Source organism: Papilio polytes, unplaced genomic scaffold (assembly GCF_000836215.1).
Source record: "Papilio polytes unplaced genomic scaffold, Ppol_1.0 DF821733.1, whole genome shotgun sequence".
NCBI classification, from domain to species: Eukaryota; Metazoa; Arthropoda; class Insecta; order Lepidoptera; family Papilionidae; genus Papilio; species Papilio polytes.
This window is the reverse complement of record NW_013527471.1, coordinates 613281-634341: the sequence shown is the minus strand read 5'-3', so window position 1 is coordinate 634341 and position 21061 is coordinate 613281. Positions and strand designations below refer to the sequence as shown.

The following is a 21061-nucleotide window of genomic DNA, read 5'->3' as shown; positions in this document are numbered from 1 at the left end:
TATATATATATATATATAAAATACATTAAGAGGAAATATATTTTAATTTGGAAGAACAATAAGAATACCGTTTTCATTTTTTGCTATTTTCCAGTAAACACAGTAAAAGGCAGTTATATTTTGATTTAAAAAAATTAATAATTAAAGTGTTTACCTGGTGCGTGAGTAGACAGGGGAAGTACGGCGCGTTGCCTTGCGGCTGCCCGTACAGGATGCGCGCCAGCGTGAAGTCCGAGTGCAGCCCGCACAGGAAGCAGTATATCGACGTACAAACTGACAACCACATCCATATTAAGGTTAAAATACATAATTCTCAATATATATATATATATATACAGACGAATGGAGTACCCATTTTTTTTATAACATAACATAAGGTGGCAAACGAGCAAGCGGCCACCTGAAGGCCAAAATGGCGAAGCGACCGCTGCCCATAGACATCCGCAATTGCAGATGTGTTGCCTCCCCTTATATGACGAAGAAGGAGACGCACATAAACAGGACATTTCCCCTTCCTATGAATCTCCTCCACCGTCAAATCCACTTCCTCATCCTAACCTCTACTTATAAGAAAAGGGTGGTAAAGAGAAAGGGACTTAAATGAGGCTTCCGGCACCACACTCATCAGAAACACGGCATTGGTTCCATTTGACGTCTGTCTTGTGTGTGGCGTGGTATTACTGGGGGCGAGCCCTGCACTGTTAACATGTTAAAGCGGGCACTACCACTGTTGAAATTTCTTGTGGGTAGTCGGTCAAAAAGACCAAAAAGACTTACAAAATAACTAACGTAGCTATTACATTATTAGATATTGCTAATAATATAATGCTAATACTGCATTTTAATATTAAAAAGAGAAAAACTTTATTGTAATGAAATAACTGAAATACTACTGGGTGGATTTCAAAAATTCTTGCACCATTAAAAAGTTATATTGTGATTAATATAGGCCATGTTTTATTTATTTTTTTAATTACACACGGACGGAGTCGCGAGCGAAAGCTAGAGTATACTTAGTGATAATATAGCTATTTATTGAACAAATTGTAATTAGCTTTAAGTTGGTATAACTGTAAATGTTAATCTTTTCTTTTTTAAGAAAATTGTTCCTATTTCTATTTCTATTGGTGAAAGAATTTTTGAAATCCAGTAGTTTTTGAGTTTTTTCAATACTCAAAAATCCGAGCAAGCGCCACCTGAATCCGCCAAAATGGCGAAGCGACCGCTGCCCATAGACATCCGCTATTGCAGATGCCTTGCCTACCCGTATCCGACAGAGGAGGAGACGCACATAAAGAGGATATTTCCCCTTCCTATGTTTCTCCTCCACCGTCAAATCCACTTCCCCTTCCCATCCTCTCCACATAAGAAAAGGATGGTAAAGAGAAAGGGACTTAAATTAGGCCACCTTTTCCTCTTTATAATATTAGTATAGACTGACCACTATTACTAGCCACGGTCCTGTCAGAGGTGGTGGAGGGCGGGGTGGGGATCACTCGCTCGCCGTTCAGCGACGAGTTCGACGGCAGCGGCGACGGGATATTATATCTGAAAATTTATTCATCACATATATTACTATTAATCGACAAAATTTAATCAATAAAGTGTGTTTTTTATAATATAAGGTAAACAAGCAAGCGGCCATTTGAATCTACCGAAATGGATAGCAACCTCTGCCCATAGACATCCGCAATTGCAGATGCGTTGCCTACCCTTCATTGACGAAGGAGACGCACATAAAGAAGACATTTCCCCTTCCTATTCGTCTCCTCCACCAAATCCACTTTTTAATGCAATTGAATTATATCACTTGTCAAGTTTTGTTATAAAATAAAATAATTTTGACCTCATATTACTAATAGCTTGCGTTAGTGATTTTCAAAATATCATCAATGTCTCCTCTATATCCTCCTCCTCTCCTCAGCTCAAGAGGCAGAGCCCAATGATTATTGTTCAACTGATCGTATTAATAAAGTGTTTTTTTTAATTTTTTTTTATATAATTGAATGTCTGCCATTCCCGACAGTCCCATACCTTCTATGTTCCAGTGGCACTCTCTCCGCGTCCATCAGCTCCCACTGTCTTGCGAGATGCCTCACGCAGCGGGAGCAAGCCAGCACGCGGCCGCCCCGCGCGCCGCCCCCCGCCCCCGCAGACACCAGGCAGGGGAAGTGCATCGCGTGCGAGTTCATGTACTCCGCAGTCGTCGACAGCCACTCCATAGACTGCTGCGGGAATAGACCCGCGCATACGTAACACCTGTGTAAAATGACACATTAGTACCGGTTTCCCATTTAACTGTTCGTTAGTTGTAGATAACTTTAAGAAACGCGTTATTGAATTACGTAACTTTATTTTTCCGTAAGTTAGGTCAATACTAATAAATCACTAGATAATGAAATAAATGGAAACTTCAACAATCCAGAATAAATAGTTTTTTTTTGAGTATTAAGTCAACGAAGGACCCAACGTAGTTTCCTAGCTAATTAAGAGATTTCTATTGTCTATTTCAAAATATCACTAATAATTAAAATTAAAATAAATATTTAAACACCTTTAAACTACTTCGATCGTCTTTTGATCCTTTGAGTCGGATTTATAAATGGATGATTAGGTTTATTATATACAACAGAAATATCTAGTAAATTTAACACTCTTATTACAAACAAAATTATATAATTAAACTTTTACTGAGAAGAAAAATCAGATAAGGGAACAAAAACTGATATTTCCATCACATATTTTACACGTTTGAAAGTTATCAGACAATTTACAAGAATGTGGCAGGTCTGGCTTTAATCTTTATTTCCGTTATTCCGGTAGTATCATTATTTAAGAAGTTTGAAAAAGTTGGCAACACTGATAGGGACTGTCCCACCAAATTGTAAATTGTCAGATAACAACCTAACGTTTAAAATGTGATGGAAATATCGGAGTCTGTTCTCTTATCTGATAGTGACGTCATTTTTAAGCTATCTGAGGCTCTATCAGCCAGTTGTGGGATAGGACCTAAATGTGATTTTACTCATTGGGATTAAAAATAGGTAAACTACCCCCATATGTGTACAGTCAGCCTCACCTGTACAGTCCCATGCCGTTCTCTCCGGACACTATCTGTGAGTGGGGACTGCTCGACAGCGCGTTGGACGGCCGCTTCGACTGACTCGAACTCTTCATATCGTATGGCTTAAACCTGCGATAGTTAACGTTATTTACTATTTCATTTATTAATATTTCCAATTTTAATAATATAATATTCAATTTTTAAAGCAAATTTGAATTTTTCTGTATTATGTCCATATTTCTATCTTACTAATATTATAAATGCGAATGATTAGATGGATGAATGGATGTTTGTTAGTTCGTAACTTTTACTAATGAACGGATTTCGATGAAATTTAGCATAGATTGTAGATAGTCTAGAACACATAGGCTGCTTACTTTTGCTTTTTTTAATTCCACGCCAGCAGTCTCGGGCGGAAGGTAGTACTAACATAATAAAGCGGAAACAAACACTTTTTCGTGGCGTAGGATGTCAGCAATCACAGCATATTTTTTAAATAATTCTTTCTTTAATAAAAAAACCCTACATTTACGACATGCTTTAGGATATATATTTTCACGCATTTAATGGGGGTAAATAAATTGTAAAATAACCTCCATGTGGGAAAGGGACCATAAACTACAAGCTACCAACATTAAGGAAGCAAGGTTATTAAAACGGTGATTTTGGTCTGCCTAATGCCCGGTTCACACTTGGCCAATACAATTAGACAGTTGCGTAGGCCAGTCATACATTGTATGCACTCACTGGTGCCAATTAGTCACACTATGTCTGTTGAATGCCAGTCGAGTTATAAAGCGCTACTAAAATTGTACTGGCAAGGTGTGAACCGGGCATAATCATCTTTAGATCATCGGTTGGCGACGCCCATATTATTTAATGTATGGCCTTTAGGTGTCATCATGATATTTTCCTTCTTTATCCAAATACTAGCTGTTCCCATGCAACCTCATCCGCATAACATTATAAAACAATCATTTTATTGTTTACATTTGTCAACTTATCACTTGTAAATGTCAAAATGACATGACATGATGTCAAACTACTGCAACCTTGATTCCTTGATGTTGGCGGCAACTTATGGTCTCTTTCCCACATTAGGGTTCTTATCCCTAAGTTGAATGACGTGAAAATATATAGTCTAAAGCGTAACGTAAGTGTAGGGCTTTTTATTAAAAAAAAAATTACTCAAAAACATGCTGTTATTGCTGACATCTTAGGCAATAAAGTGTGTGTTTACGCTTTATAATAGTAAAGATTACTAGTGTGTATCTTACCTAATATTATTAGCATGCGAGTTATTGTGCGCGGCGTTGGGCTCGCCGTTTTCTCCGTACGCCGGGTACTTGAGCGGGATGCTCTTGTAGCAGGACGCGCATATCTGAACCATGCCTAGAAAATCATATTTGTTACTAAACTAATTTATATTTATATTACTGTATGTCCTAAATAACTAGCACTTTGAAACCTGGCTCTCACAAAACGGATCTAGTAGGGAACCAGACGCTTACAAAACAAATTTCGTAAAAAACTTTAATTAATCTTCAGTATAGATGCGAAAGTTTATATGTATGGATGTTTCTATCTCTAAAACGGCTTAACGGATCTCGATGAAATTTGTCACAGACACAGTTCTGAAATTACATAAGCTACTAACTAGGGTTTTGAAATATGCGCGGATATTACGGGGGCCCAGTGGTCCATCACACAGGGTGACAGTTTGGACAACAGTCGTCTGCTTAAAGGAGATTTTTTTATTATTTTATTGCTGGCAAAAGGTAGTAACATAATAAATAAAATGTATCAAGGGATGTTTTGTTGAAAAAAATTAATAATGATATGTGTACCTTGTGGACTGATAGGGCTGGCATCAGAGTGCGGCTTGAGGCCAGTAATGAAGGGGTAGTAGGGCTCGCGCTCGGGGTTGGGGCAGCAGTAGACGAGGCGCAGCTGGCTGGAGGGCGCGGGCACGCCGCACACGTAGCACACGAAGCTGGCGGTGGCCTGGCTGGGGGGGCGCTCCAGCGAGGGCGAGCGCGCCGCCGCCGCCAGCGACTTGTCGCCCGAGGACGCCAGGCTGAGCGGCGACGGCGGCAGCAGCGACGGCGGCCGCGTGCGCAGCGTGTACACCCGCTCGTGCGCGGACACGCCCCGTGTCTACACATATACCCTTACTTAATAAAACTTTCCTGAGACTTACTATAATTAGACAAATACAATAAAGCGTAAACACACTACTTTTTGGCGTATGATGTCAGCAATCACAGCATATTTTTCTATAATTCTCTCAAGCTACCAACATTAAGGAAGCAAGGTTATTATGATAACGGTAAGTTTAACATTTGCAATTGAGAATTTGACAAATGTAAACAATAAAATAAAGTTTTCTTTTCAAAACAGCTTGTTAATTATAACACTGATAAACTCGACCCGTCGGGGGTCCGACACTGGTCGGTGTCTACAAAGAGGTTGTCACGTGTTTAGCCGTGTAGACTTTTATATCTAACTCTTTGTCAAATAAAATTCATATGAATTGATATTGGGCGAATTTTATCTCAGTATTATAAAACTAGCTGCGCCCATGACAAGTAAAAAATAATAATCATGCCTATATTACTTAGCTTGTAGCTTTTAGAAAACGGTCCAATAGTTTTTGAGTTATTTCAATACATACAAAAAAATACAAAAATCCAAATCTTTCCTCTTTATATTATTCGTCTCTGTTCATATTTAAAAAAATAATTTACACACCATTTTAATAATTGTATTGAACGGTATATATCTTTAAGAACTTACTTAGATATTAAAGAGATATCGATACAATCAAGTTAAATAGAATTTTCTAACGATAATCAAACCGGATAGAGTTATCAAATAACACTTCAAACATCTATTTTTTTATTAGGTAAAACCATCGATATTACCAATGATTAGATAAAACCCTATATACTAAATTGGTAGACAGTGGTATGACAAACGACGGATTTTTTTTGATTAAATTAAATTCGTTATCAATGACTTATGTGACAGATAAACCTAACGTTGCAATGTGAAAACAATAATTCACATTACTGCATATGCTATCTCCGAAATAATTTATATAAAAATTAACATAATAAGTATGAAATTGTAAGGTTTATCGTCCTTGAGATTAACAAAGAAATAGAGTAATTTCTTTATAATCTGTGTTTTTTATTCAAACCCATATTTAGTATTTTTAATCATTATTATCAAATAGGTAAATAAAAACGTGGGTCGGTCCAAACAGCTGATATGATAAGCAAATCCATTTTAAATACCTTTATATTTTAAGCCATTTATCTTATAGTTGCGTTTAAATGCAAGTAATGGTGATTAAAAATAAATTTTGTTAATATTTAAAACCGGAACAAACATTTTAATAATAATAATTCTGCATTCTAACTTTAACTTTCGAAAAGATAATAAGAAATTGACAATAATATTCTGTGAAAGTACATTTCATAAAACCAATTATTAATATAATGTACTTTAGAGTAATCGTGATGTTTAACAGACAGATATCCTCAAGACTATTCAGGGCCTATCCCACCACTAGCTGATAGAGGCTCAGATAGCTTAAAAATCACTTAGATAAGGTAACAAAATCCAATATTTCCATCATATATTTAACGTTGGATTGTTATCAGACAATTTACAATTTGGTAGGAAATGCCCTTAAAAATGTATAAATCATGTACCTTTGTATAACAATATAATGACCCACCAAATTGTAAATTGTCTTATAACAATCGAACGTGTATTTGATGTAAATATCGGATTTATTTCCTTCGTCATAAGCTATCTGAGCCTCTATCAGCCAGTGGTGGGACAGGCCCTAAGTATGAATAGATCCTTGAGTGAAAGACTTGTTAACGCACCGGTGAGTTCCAAAGGTTATCAATACGTCGGTTATAAAATAATCTAGAACAGTCACAAGTTTGCTGGCAGCGAGCAGACGGCCCCACTGGAGGGTTATCTGCGGCTATCAGACAGCGGTCGGTAGGTCAACGTCGACGAGCTTTTAATGCCAATAAACAAACAAATACAGAAAAGGTAATGTGGAAAGTATGAAGTGCGGTTTTTAGTCCAAAAGGCAAATGTAGATACCACCTTTGACTTTTGGAGGTCGTGCTTAAGTGATGTTTTTAGTAACTTTCTTATCTAACCGCCGTGAGTTAAATACTCTTATGCCTAAAATGACGTGTAACTTTTGTAGTACAGGGTAATGTATTTCCAAAACATTATTAATTTTCGTCATCAGACAGAAAATAAATGCACTTATTACCTTGCTTTAGACCCCCTGATGTTTTGTGATACTTTCGTAAGCCCTTTTACGAGTGTTACTTGATTTATGAACAATTCAATATTGTCAATGTTCCCATTAAACTTGTGAGATAAAAGTAAAACCCAACTAAAGGGGAACTCCTATAAATAAAGACGTGTGGAAGTTATTTTCATTCGCAATTTTTTCCTCATAATTACAAATACGATTAAATCAGCTTATTATTAATTACATTATCGCAGTTAAGTGATAACATAAAAGAACATAACAATACAATTTTCTATAAATTATCTGCAACACAGCTGAACATTGAAACGAATCTTAAACACCTCGCTTCGTAAGCGTCGCTTACAATCTGACTGCCGTCAAAACTTTAATGGAATTTAGAGTTTCATGGCCTTATCATTTAAGACCCTATTACATAAACGTCGTTTCAGTATTGGGCCGTAAGAGTTTTATTTAAACACACGTCAATTAAACTATTGATATCATCAATATGAAATCGGTTTTCATTAGTACTTTTTTCTAAATAATTTGTATGTATTGAATATTGAGTTTTTCTACGTACTAGTATAATCTATACTATTATAATAAAGCGTAAACACACACTTCTTTGTTGCCTAAAATATCAGCAATTACAGCATATTTATGAATAATTCTTTCTTTAATAAAAAGCCCTACACTTACGTCACGCTTTAGGTTATATATTTTCACGCCATTAAACTTAGAGGGTACATATTTTGGACATAAACCCTAATTTGGGAAAGAGACCATAAGTTGCTGCCAACATCAAGTAAGGTTACCATACTTTGTCATGATGTCATCATTTTGACATTTGCAATTAATAATTTGACACATGTAAACAATAAAATAAAATTTTCATAATTTTACGCGGATGAAGTCGCACAGGAACAGCTAGTTTAAGCTTCAGAAGTAGAATTTACAATTTAAATATCTTGTTTACGTCTACATTTATGGTACATAAAGTAATTTGTTTGTTATTTCATTACCGAAGAAATTATAACGTATTTTATTAAAAAAAATCATAAATGAAATTCGTGAAATCGCATATATTAACATATTAATATGATAAGTTACACCGAAACCGGAGACATCCGGCTTTATATCTCAACCATATGACTGAAGAACAATCAAGGCTGGACACACGTTATCGACATAACCTTTGTCCGTGCGAAGTGCGAAACGGGTACATTTCGTAAACATTTAGACATTATGTATTCATTTATTATGTCATAGTCTTATCACAGACATAATTTAACGAATACATCCAAGGGATTATTCCCAACCGTCAGCCCGCTCGAGAATAAAATTTCATCCGTCCCACTATTAGTCCCACTATCACCAAAAAGGACAGATGGAACCGTTATGAAATTAAATAAATCCCAACCGTCCCCTCTTCGCAAAAGGTAAGACGAATGAATCTTTTTATTCTCATCTGTTCCCACGTGGAGACAGAGCGGTGTGTCGGTTGGGAATAATCAAGTGGATAATGATAAATATGAAACAATAATTTTAAGAGTCCATACAACTAAAAAGTTACTGTACCGAAGTTGTAAGCCAACGTGTGGATGCTGGAAGATTCGAGTTATTTTTTTATAAAATGTATCTTGTAAATTTTGTTTGGAATATAGGATTATTTAACTCTAGACTAGACTGATATGTTATTGAGTTGTTAAATGAAAAAGGGCACTACAAAATAAATGATTTACAATCTGGCGTTAGAAACAATATGTTTAGGTACCTTTGTTCTAGGCGATAGATATCTGGTTACCAAAAGCCTTATACAAACAAAACAAAGTGCATATAAATACGTTTATAGAAACAGATATTTAACATGAAAAATAACTGAAAATAAATCTCGACAAAATTTAACTGAAGATGTAGATTTTTCGGGTCAAGAATAAAAAAAAAAGAATGTAGACATTTCCAATCAGGCAGATAACTAAACACTCATTATTTTACTTATCATAGATAAGGTAAATGAATCACTATCAGTCAGAGACTTATTTGATACAATTTGTTGGGAATACAACATCGAGCCTGGATATACGAGACCAAAGGACTGGAAATTTTTCCTACTTAAGGAGGTTTTCCTCTAAGCTGAGTTTAACGCTTATGGAGGTCGTTTTGGGACCGGACAGTTACTCTCGCTTATGGTTTCTCACTTATTCGGGTTCGATTTCACGTAGTAATTGGTACATAATTTGCCAAGATTGTCTGATAACAATCTAACGTGTAAAATAAATGATGATATCGGATTTTGTTACCTAATCTGACAGTAATTATTAAGCTATCTAAGCCTCTATCAGCCAGTGGTGGGACAGGCCCTTAATTTAAGTACATCAACATTTTTACACTCACTTTGATATAAAAATTAACGTTTTTTTAAGCTTTGTATAATTTACAGTCATATAGATAATCTGAATTAAGAAGGATTTCAACTTTGGGCGTGTGGGTCATAAGTCCGAAATGATAAAGTTTTGATATGTGTACAGATAATAAATTCTCGTACGACCGAAACCGATTGTTGACAATAACGATTAGCGGACTATCAGATATATCGATAAAAAAAATTAAATCGATAAAACCAGTTCGCGATAAAATAATCAAATGATTTATCATTGACTGACGCATTTCGTAATATATTACATCTGATACGAAACATCAATAACTTAAAACGTTGAAATTCACGGTTCACTGTTAATAAATAACAAACAAAACACCATTTCAAGTTAAAGTTGTAATATACTTTGATATTCAAAATATTAAACATTCAGAAGAAAAACAGAGTGTTTGTGTTCCAAAAACCAAGCAAATATGTTGTTCCAAAAACGAATGCCCAAAAACAATAATAAAACGAGACAAGAAAGTTAGGTAAATCTACACATATAATAAAAATGGAGTGTCTGTATGTAATATAGAATGAAAAAATCCAAGATTTCGCAATGACATTTTCGTTTCTGATTACTAAAATCGTATATGAAAACGTTCACGCGTATTAAAATTGCGGGCGACATGTCGTCTCTAATAACCATATAATAATAAAAGTAAATAAAGTAAACGACACTAGAATCTAATTATAGTTCAAACATTAGTTATGAATTGATACAAAGATTGTAACCACTTTGTAACCATTGTATAAGTTTTCATTTAACGCAATTATTAAACAACATACTCAAGGTGATAATAATAATAAATCCTTAAACAATTTTACATAAACAAAACTAAAGGTGGAATTCCACTGTCGTTATGTTATTCCAACAGACTTTCATGTTAAGTTAATACTCAGTAAAGGTAGCTTGTAATAGCGACAAATAATTATAACGTCACAAGATTAAAATGTACACTAACCCAATCCAAACTTAACATCCCAATTACAATAATATAGACGAACAAAATTACAACTTTCACCACGGTAAGAAGACCCAACAATATTGCGAGTACAACTTGGTAAAGTCTATAAATGGCAAGATATACCAACTATTCATTGTTGGTAACCACACTTTAACAGTGCTAGGTCAAGGTGCGATCCAAATATAACTAAACCCAACCTTGCAACAAAATAACACGACACAAAGTTCATTCATCTTTCCATTGTCATCAACCTCACATCAACATCACAACACAAACAAGGTTCATCACCTTTCCATTGTCGTTTGTATCCGTGCGCTTGGCAGGCTGTGACTTCGTTGAGGCGGCATCATTCTGCTGGAACAACCACGAATATCACATTACCGCACTTTTTGAGCACACGCGGCACACAACCGACAATACCTTGCTCAGCACCGGCACCATATAGCTCCCTCTGTACCACATTATATCACAGCCGAACGCACATAGCAAACGTTGAACGTTCTAAAGACGATATCGTATCGCGGATTATCGGTCACGCGGCCGGCGCGAGCAATCCACTGACTTTTACACCGATTTTTAACCTGATACAAATTTTTAAACACAAAAAAGGCAAAAGTACACGTACAGCCACTTGGATATCGATTAGATAACAGATTAAATATATTACGTTTCGATTTTTCTAATTGCGAATTATCTGTAACGCGGCCGCACGCTTGAAACTCCGATTTCGACTTCGTCGTAACGTTACAATCACTATTTCTCAACAAAATTGGCGCGAAAAACATGTAAACGAATGATTTTGTAACATTTGGTAAAAAATAAGCATATAGAAATGTCTACGATAGTATTTTTAAACGGTAACACTTATAGTTTTGCTAGTGTTAGTAACTTTTATGTTTTCAAATAAATATGTATTCACTTACATTATTTATATACGCAGCTTCACAAGTCGGTGTAAAATTTTAACAAAAATCACAAATCACAATATGTAAACATAGACATAGTCCAAATTTTCCTTTTGACATTTTCCTAATTTGCATTTTTCACTAATAAATCACACTCAAAACGAAATCTAAATTATAACCTTCACTATCTTTTACGCGGCAATTTCACACGCACAAACTCTTAAAACAAAAAGGCAAAAGCAACACACGTACAGCCAACAAAATGGTCAACCGTTAATAACAGATTATAAATAAAATTACGTTTCAATAGTATCAATACAGATTAAATAGGGAAAATTGTACGTTTCTAAAGTGTATAGAGTCTTTATTCGTTTGTGCGGTTATTTTATTAACTGTGGGATCAGAGTATGCGTTATCTATACATAATTGCCCTTAGACCCGGAGTGAACTGTCGATAGTACTAAGGCAATTATAAAAATAAAACAGTCACTGTCTTCAACATTCGCGTGACAATGGCCAAGTTATCACACGGAGGAGATGTGGCACAATGTTGTGTTATCGTAATTATTGACCCATTTCAAACATTTGCCAAATCAAATAGTTAAATCATATCAATGTTTATTTATTGCGTAATAAAGTAATCGCTGTGTAATTAAAGAAAACGAATGTAACAGAAATCAAGATGTATGGATGTTTGTGAGAGTTTGTAGCCTAAACGGCTGAACGGAATTCGATGAAATATGAGATAGATGTAGAGCATTGTCTGGAATAACACATAGGCTACGTGCATTTATTTATTTAAATTCCGCGCGAAAGCTATTAACTATATAATTAAAACTATTTTAAAAGAGCGTTGAACCAACTTCTATGTGTTCTTGTGTATTATGACTGGATTTTAAAAAGTTAAGTTTAATGTGTAATCGTATAGAAAATAAGAAAAGTGTAAGTAAGCCTTGAAAAGGTATTTATTACCATTTATTACCACTCATTACAAGTTACCACATTATCACCATTTATTACAAGTCGATTGTAGTATTGGGTAAAGTATCTTAAATATGGGACTACGTTAGACTTCAAAATTACAAATCGGTCGGTAAAATTATGTTCCTCTTACTAATATTATAAATGCGAAAGTTTAGATAGATGGTTGGATGGATGGATAGATAGATGGATGTTTGTTAGATTTTGTAGTCTAAACGGCTGAACGGATATCGAAGAAATTTGGCATAGACGTAGAGGATAGTCTGGAAGAACATATAGGCTACTCAGTTTTGTTTTTTTTTTTAATTCCACGCGGATGGATTCGCGGGCGTAAGCCAGTTATAAATAAATAAATATGTATATGCATAAATTCTGTTACTAATTATTACGACTTATAACTAGGCTTATTATACCCTATAGTATAAAGTATTTCGCAAATACATTCCAAATAGGCTTTCGGGTCTTAATATAACATCCGCCTAGTTATTAGTTCATCTAGATTTGTGTCTAACCCGACCTACTCCAACACGCTTTACGTAAAATTTGCCTTTAAAATTATCATACTTTGGCTAAAAAAACCACAAATGTAAAGGAAATGTTAAATTAGCATCATTTAACTATGCAATATTGCATTGTAGAATTTCATTTTATTAGCTAACTAGCTGTTCCCATGCGACTATATCCGCATGAAATTATAAAAATTTTATTTTACTGTTTACATTTGTAGATTTATTAATTGCAAATGTCAAAATGACGTGACATGATGTCAAACCATTGCAACCTTGCTTCCTTGATGTTGGCAGCAACTTTATGGTCTCTTTCCCACATTAGGGTTTTTATCCAAAATTTTGAGATTTAAAGTTTAACGACGTGAAAATATATAGCCTAAAGCGTGACGTAAGTGTAGGGCTTTTTATTAAATAAAGAATTATTCAAAAATGTGCTGTAATTGCTGACATCTTAGGCAACAAAGAAGTGTGTGTTTACGCTTTATTATAACATAAAGAGATAAATAAGACAAAGACATAAAATATACAGACAAGGCAGTGAACAAGATTTTTCACCGGCACTTTCTCTAAAGGGTACTATATCAGTTGTCAAGTTTAGTGCCACCTCGTGTTTTAAATTGACATTTGATAAAACATTCTACAAAATTAGAATAAGCTCCATCTATTGTTAGAAATAAAACAGTGTTACAAATTTAAATATAAACATTTATAATAAATATTAATTAGTGACATCTATTGGCAATTAATTTAAATACAGTTAATATTGAATTATGGTTTTAAAGTTGTCTATAAATAGCGTTAGTAATCATGTGAAAAATGTCTCATGTTTCCTCTATGTACGTTTCAAATCTCTTTGTTGACAGAACGATTTTCAGACTTTCTCAAGGTGTAAATTCCTAAATATTAACCTACTTACTGAAGCACAAGTAAAAGTAACGAAAGAACTGCAAATTTTTATATTTGAGCAATCATCTTACTAATATTATAAATGCGAAAGTTTGAATGGATGTACTTCTTAACAGATTTCGATGAAAATTGGATGTAGACGCTACTCTGGAAGAACACATAGGCTTGTCACTTTTGGTTTTTATTTAAACGCGGACGAAGTCGGGGGCGAAAGCTAGTAATTAACAATATTATGTCATTGTTAATATATATTTTGCAAATTTTACGTTAAGAATACGATAGATTACGTATAACTCATCAAAAAAGCAAGGTCCTGTTATTTTAGACAGTTAAAAATGTTTACTATGACAAAGAAACTTTTAGACTAGTCTAAATAATTTGGGGTGAGTAGAAATACCTAAGGATTTCTCTGAGAGACCTTGCCCTGCATCTTATGATATATACGATTACGATACGATATAAGTAATTGAAAACTTTTCAACACAGTTTATAAAGATTTTCTAAAATCCTTGTCAAATATTTATCTTCAAGCAAACATGTTCAAATTACACAATGCTCGCTAACACGTAGCTTTCGCACTGCGCAGTACTACGTCTAATTTTAACACTACGAATAAATGTTTATTTGTATTATGAATTAACACAATTGGAAAGTCTGTCGTATTTAATTCTATTTAGTTTACATCAAAAGTCTAAAGTAGGACATTTTTTTTATCTAGGTAGATAGCCGAACCATCTTGGGTGCAATTTTTCTTCTATCTTACTAATATTATAAATGCGAAAGTTTAGATGAATGGATGGATGTTTGTTAGCGTTTGTAGCCTAAACGGCTAAACGGATCTCCATTAAATTTGGCACATATTTAGAGCATAGTTTGGAAGAACACATAGGATACTTTTTATCCCGGGAATAGTTTAGAATTTAGTTTTACAATGTTTACTCGATCATTTTGCAACGGTTCAACATATCTTATTGAAATTTGTCACAGATATAAAACAAAGTCTGGAGTACACATGGGATAAGCTTCATCCCAGAGAAATGTCCGGTTCTCGAGGGATATGTAGCTATTTGTAATTTATATAGTTCGTATGTTTTCTAATACTACGCGGGCGAAGTTACCGGCAACAGCTGGTACTATTATAAAGAGAAAAGATTTTTATGTTTTTATGTATTGGAATAACTCAAAAACTACTGGGCCGATTTCAAAAATTCTTTCACCGTTAAAAAGCTACTTTATTGCTAAGTAACATTGGCTATATATTTTTTAACTTTATTTCGTCCATTCAGTTTATAAAGCTCGTTACACACGCTCTGTTTTATTTGAACAGTCGCATCGTTTAGATAAATCTAGTGTGTAGGCGTGAGAAGTTCCCACTTTTATTAGATTTAGCTGAACGATCGGATTTTTAGAATTATCACGATTGTTGCCTTGGAACGATTTGCCCGAAACCGTGTAACCACCCCCTAAAGTATAGATTCGACTGGATGAACTTTCACAGGGGAAATATATGTTGCATGGCCTTAGCTTCTTACATATGTAAAGAAAAACATATTTTTCTTTGTTTTTTTAATCTGTGGAAACTTTGATCTTGTATCTTGGATCTTTGTTCTAAAATATCAGAGTCATTGTGAATACACGCGGTTTTAATTGTCAACAGAAATAGGAAGATTTGACGTCGTTTCATTAAGGTGTGCAAACCATGTTATACATATACAAAAACCTAATATAGATTATAATTAAACTAGCTGTTCCCGTGCGACTTCATCCGCATAAAATTATGTTGTTTACATGTGTCAAATTATCATTTGCAAATGTCAAAATGACATGACATCATGACAAAGTATGGTAACCTTGCTTCTTTGATGTTGGCAGCAACTTATGGTCTCTTTCCCACATTAGGGTATTACCCAAAACATTTACCCCCTAAGCTTAATGGCGTTAAAATATATAGTCAAAAGCGTGACGTAAATGTAGGGCTTTGTATTAAAAACGGAGTTATTAATAATATGGTGTAATTGCTGACATCTTAGGTAACAAAGAAGTGTGTGTTTACGCTTTATTATAATAGTATAGATTATTTGGTGCAGCAATAGTTATCTAAACTTTTGTATCCATTGTGACGTGAAATTCCCTTTTTAAACTCTCAAGGCGAGGGAAATGTACGATGATGTGTGTATTGTCCTTGTGGTGTTACCTGGTAGGTGTTCCACTGCTGCAGCAGGTGGTGGTGGCAGGCGGCGCAGGCGCGCACCGTGCCCTGCGCGTCCTTGGGCCGCGAGCGCGGCGGCCGCGGGTGCTGCTCCCCGAAGATGGGGAAGTACGGCTGTTTGTTCTGTCAACAGATACATTCATATTACAATGATAGGACAAGGATGATGCAACCCTAACATAAAGGGGTAGGTAGAACATGGATTTCTATTAGACTTTTCTCTTCTAGTGATGGAAAAAGTGAGAAGTAAAAGGTTAGCGTTGTATGGACATGTTATGCGACGAAACGATATACACATAAACCAGAAAGTGTCAATAAATGTAGATGGCTACAAAGGAAGAGGAAAACCAAAGAAAGTATGGATGGATTGTGTGAAAGAGGATACGCTTAAGGAAGTGGATTCAGATATGACGGATGATAGAGATGTATGGAGCAGCATATACTGTGCCGACCCTCCATAGGGATAAGGGCAAGTGGATGATGAACACCTATCTCTTCTACATTTATATTACACATGCCTGTTGGTTTCGTGTTCAAAGTATATCTATAGAGTTAATGAAAACAGAGTATTTGTATGTAATATAGAAAATAGTCATCTTTCGCAAATATCACGTACTAGTTTTCGCCCTCACAAATTTTTTTTTCATGTACTAACTCCATCCGCGTGGGAAAAAGAAAAGTGAGTAGCCTATGTGTTCCAGACTATCCTCTACATCTATACCAAACATCGAAATCGGTTCAGCCTTTTAGGCTAGAAACTCAAACATCCATACACTCATCCATCTAACCTTTCGCATTTATAATATTAAATAGTACGAAGCACGATTTGAGGCAATTAAAAAATCTATTTTTAAATATCTTGTCGGTATGTTCCGGGTAATACTCAAAACTAACAGACCGATATTGACGGGACTTTCACTGGTAGCAGCTGACTATGCGAGAGGAACTTAAGCTAGATTTTTTTAAATTCAACACTGACATTACTAAGAATAGCACTACGGTAACATTATGGAAAAAATTTCTAAGTAGAAATCAAGCAAGCATTGATAAAGTGTCGACAAAAAAAACAGGTAAATAAAATAATTTCAACAATTCGTGAAATATTTAAAAAATCCAATCTGAAACTTAAGTTTCCTTTTATTGGAGTTTCTTTTTATTTAAATAAATCTTCAAGTCATGATACATTTATGACGTAGCCAGGGTTAGTCACTCGAGCTAGATACGTGCGGTCGCAAGGTCGGCATATTTTCCACACAGATAGCTTCCCAACCCGCAACCGATAGCCTCTCACCTTACAGATATTCAATTTATTGCCCTCAATGTATTACTACCACTGATAAGGTAATATTTTTATTCTAATGCACTTCGCGTTTCCATTAGCGCGACTGCAATTTACTATAAAAACAGGAGTGTCGCGCGTTTACCCGCCAAGTGGAATTAAGGCTTAACTACAACTGAAGGCAACATCAATCGAGATTACGATTTTTACTGAAAATTTTTACTGAAATTTACTGAAATAATTATAAAATATTTCATTAAATACCATAATCGATTTTTTAAATATAAAAATTTAAATTTGTATTTTTTATATATTGAAATAACTCAAAAACTACTAAACCGATATCAAAAATTCTTCCACCATTTACGTTATCACTGAGTTACATAGACTATGTATATAATTGTTTTTTTTTTTAATATCACGCAGAAGTCGCAAGCAACAACTAATCATTAGTGTAACAAAGTTATTGTTTATTTTCTAACGAATAAACAGATTTAATAAATAATAGTTAATATTGCGTTTCTTTAAAATTATCTGCGTCACCAGTGAAAAACTTTGTAATGGTGAAATTATTCAGAATATTGCATCTTATTGTTGGGCAGGTTATCACTTTAGTATTGTAAATAATCATTTTTCGCAGAAAAAAATAACATAAATTTATGAATAACAAAGTTAAAAGATACGGAATTATATCGCCCATGGGCGTCGTTAGGGAGTAGGCAGAGACCTACTATGGAGAATCAAAAAATGAGATGAATGAAAACCAATAACATAGAAACAACAATTTAGGTGGTTTTAGTAAAGAGATATTTTTTTATAAATACTAACTATTGCTCACGACTTCGTCCACGTGTAATTAAAAATAATAAAAAGCCTTTTACTCAGTAAAAACATAGCTTTTGGGTGAAAGAATTTATTTTCGGTGCATTAGTTTTTGAGTTATTTCAATACATACAAAAATATAAATCTTTCCTCTTTATAACATAAGAATAGATTGGAAAGAATAAACTATTCATAATAGTGTATACTTATACTAGCTTTCGCGCGCGACTCCGTCCGCGTGGAATTATATAAAACAAAATTGAGTAGCCTATGTGTTCTTCCAGACTATCCTCTACATCTGTGCCAAATTTCATCGAGATCCGTTCAGCCGTTTAGGCTACGAACTCTAATAAACATCCATCCATCCAAACTTTCGCATTTATAATATTAGTAAGAAGTTTAAAGAGGAATGATTTGTATTTTTTGATTTTTAGACTTTTGTATGTATTCGATTCACATAAAAACTACTTGGCCGATTTCAACAATTCTTTCACCATTAACAAGATAATTTATCTGTGAATAACATAGGCTATATTTTTTAATCTCACACGGGCAAAGTCGCGAGCAACAGCTAGTAGTGTATACGGCAAATTATACAAATGATCTTGTGACCAGTGTTAAAGTACAAAGGTTATCAAAGTTGATAAATTCCACTTAACAGAGTACTTTTTAGCAAAATACATAAACAAATTTACTCTTATTGATAACAAAATCGTATAAAAGACTCTTTTGTAAATATTTATCCATAACTGAACCTTTTTAAATAACATTTTACAAAACAAAAGTTAGGGTCAGTCCCGTTACTGGCAGATAGCTTAAAAATGACGTCACTGTCAGATAAGGTAACAAAATCCGATATTTCCATTACATATTTTACTGGATTGTTATCAGACAATTTACAATTTGGTGGGACAGGCCCTAAGTAGCCTGTGTTCTTTCAGACTTTCATCGAGATCTGTTCAGCAGTTTAGGCTACAAACTCTAAAGTATCGGAATTTATTATATTAGTAAGACGCGACAGTTTAAGATGTTTGCTAGAGTTTGTAGCCTAAACTGCTGAACGGATTTCTATTAAATTTGGTATAGATGTAACGTAGTAAGAACACAAATGCTACTTTCTGTATTTTCCACGCGAACAACGTCTCGAGGAAAAGTTTATAATTTTTATAACATAAGGTGGCAAACGAGAAGCGGCCACCAGAAATCGCCAAAATGGCGAAGCGACCGCTGCCCATAGACATCCGCAATTGCAGATGTGTTGCCTCCCCTTATATGACGAAGAAGGAGACGCACATAAACAGGACATTTCCCCTTCCTATGAATCTCCTCCACCGTCTAATCCACTTCCTCTTTCTAACCTCTCCTTATAAGAAAAGGGTGGTAAAGAGAAAGGAACTTAAATGAGGCTTCCGGCACCACACTCATCAGAAACACGGCATTGGTTCCATTTGACGGCTGTCTTGTGTGTGGTCGTGGTATTACTGAGGGCGAGCCCTGCACTGCTAACATGTTAAAGCGGGCACTACCACTGTTAATTTTAGTAAGATGGTAAGTTTAATTTCTCATTATCATGTAATATCATAATCGATTGCGTCAAAAGTGACCCCTGTACAGAGCTCAGCGGACGTGAGATTAGAGGCGGCAGTTCAGGCAGGGTCAGAGGTGTAGATACATAACCCCTCTATCTATGCTAACAGCTGTGTCATTCAAGTTATCTGTTCTAAGAGTGGGCTTTCACTGCAAACTACAAAAGATTGTCATCATATGAGACCTAAGAGACCAACAAGTTACGACAAATTGTATAGAGGACTAGCTGTTTTCGTGATTTCCACGCAATATTAAAATAAAAGTAGCCTATAATAAGTCTGAAAAAAAGCGTTCCGGGCTTGTTATGGAAAGAGCACCCGTTCACTTTTCAGAGCCGCGCTGTCAAGAACGAAAGCCCTAATGATGGCCGAACTTCGGAAGATGACACGTTAAGAAGAAGCCTATAATATGCCCGCCTATGTCAGCTATCCTTCAGTAAAAGTCCGGTTGTTACGAAGATACTGTTTGTCTGTTCGCAAGTCGCACTTGCGAACAGACAAACAGACAAAAAAATGCGATTTTCGTTATCAGATTTTTTCTTTTGATATTACAAACAAACACTCCAATTTTATTTTATGTATAGATATAGATAAAACTATTAGAAAAGTATACAAAAATGACATGTAGTAAGTAACATTGTTAAAGTAATAAACAGTACAGACGTGACTGCAATAATAATTGTACCACACGACTTACTAATACATATGTAACAAAAGTTTTTTTTTACATAAGATGGCAAACGAGCAAGCGGCCATCTGAATCCACCAAAATGGCGAAGCGACCGCTGCCCATAGACATCTGCACTTGCAGATGCGTCGCCTATCCTTATCCGACGGAGGAGGAGACGCACATAAAGAGGATATTTCCTCTTCCTATGCATCTCCTCCATCGTCAAATCCACTTCCCCTTCCCATCCTCTCATAAGAAAAGGGTGGTAAAGAGAAAGGGACTTAAATTAATATAGAAAAATTGAATTTGTTTGTTCAATGATTTCACATAATCTTACTAATATCATAAATGCGAAAATTTGAATGGATGTTTGTCAGTTTGTAGTGAAAATTGAACGGAGTCCAATTAAATTGGGCATAGACATAGAGGAAAGTCTAAAACAATGCATTCTT

General features: G+C 35.0%; 1 protein-coding gene across 1 annotated transcript in view; it reads right to left on the bottom strand.

Annotated features, from left to right (window-relative positions):
- Positions 1 to 21061, bottom strand: part of LOC106108204 — a 55315-nt gene that overhangs the window by 33557 nt on the left and 697 nt on the right. Inside the window, exons 2-8 of the mRNA XM_013289303.1 lie at positions 16238 to 16375; positions 4912 to 5221; positions 4342 to 4456; positions 3080 to 3193; positions 2035 to 2259; positions 1442 to 1548; positions 155 to 273 (exon numbers count right to left, since the gene is read on the bottom strand). Coding sequence (XP_013144757.1) covers positions 155 to 273; positions 1442 to 1548; positions 2035 to 2259; positions 3080 to 3193; positions 4342 to 4456; positions 4912 to 5221; positions 16238 to 16375 — 1128 coding nt within the window. The remainder of the gene's footprint in view (positions 1 to 154; positions 274 to 1441; positions 1549 to 2034; positions 2260 to 3079; positions 3194 to 4341; positions 4457 to 4911; positions 5222 to 16237; positions 16376 to 21061) is intronic.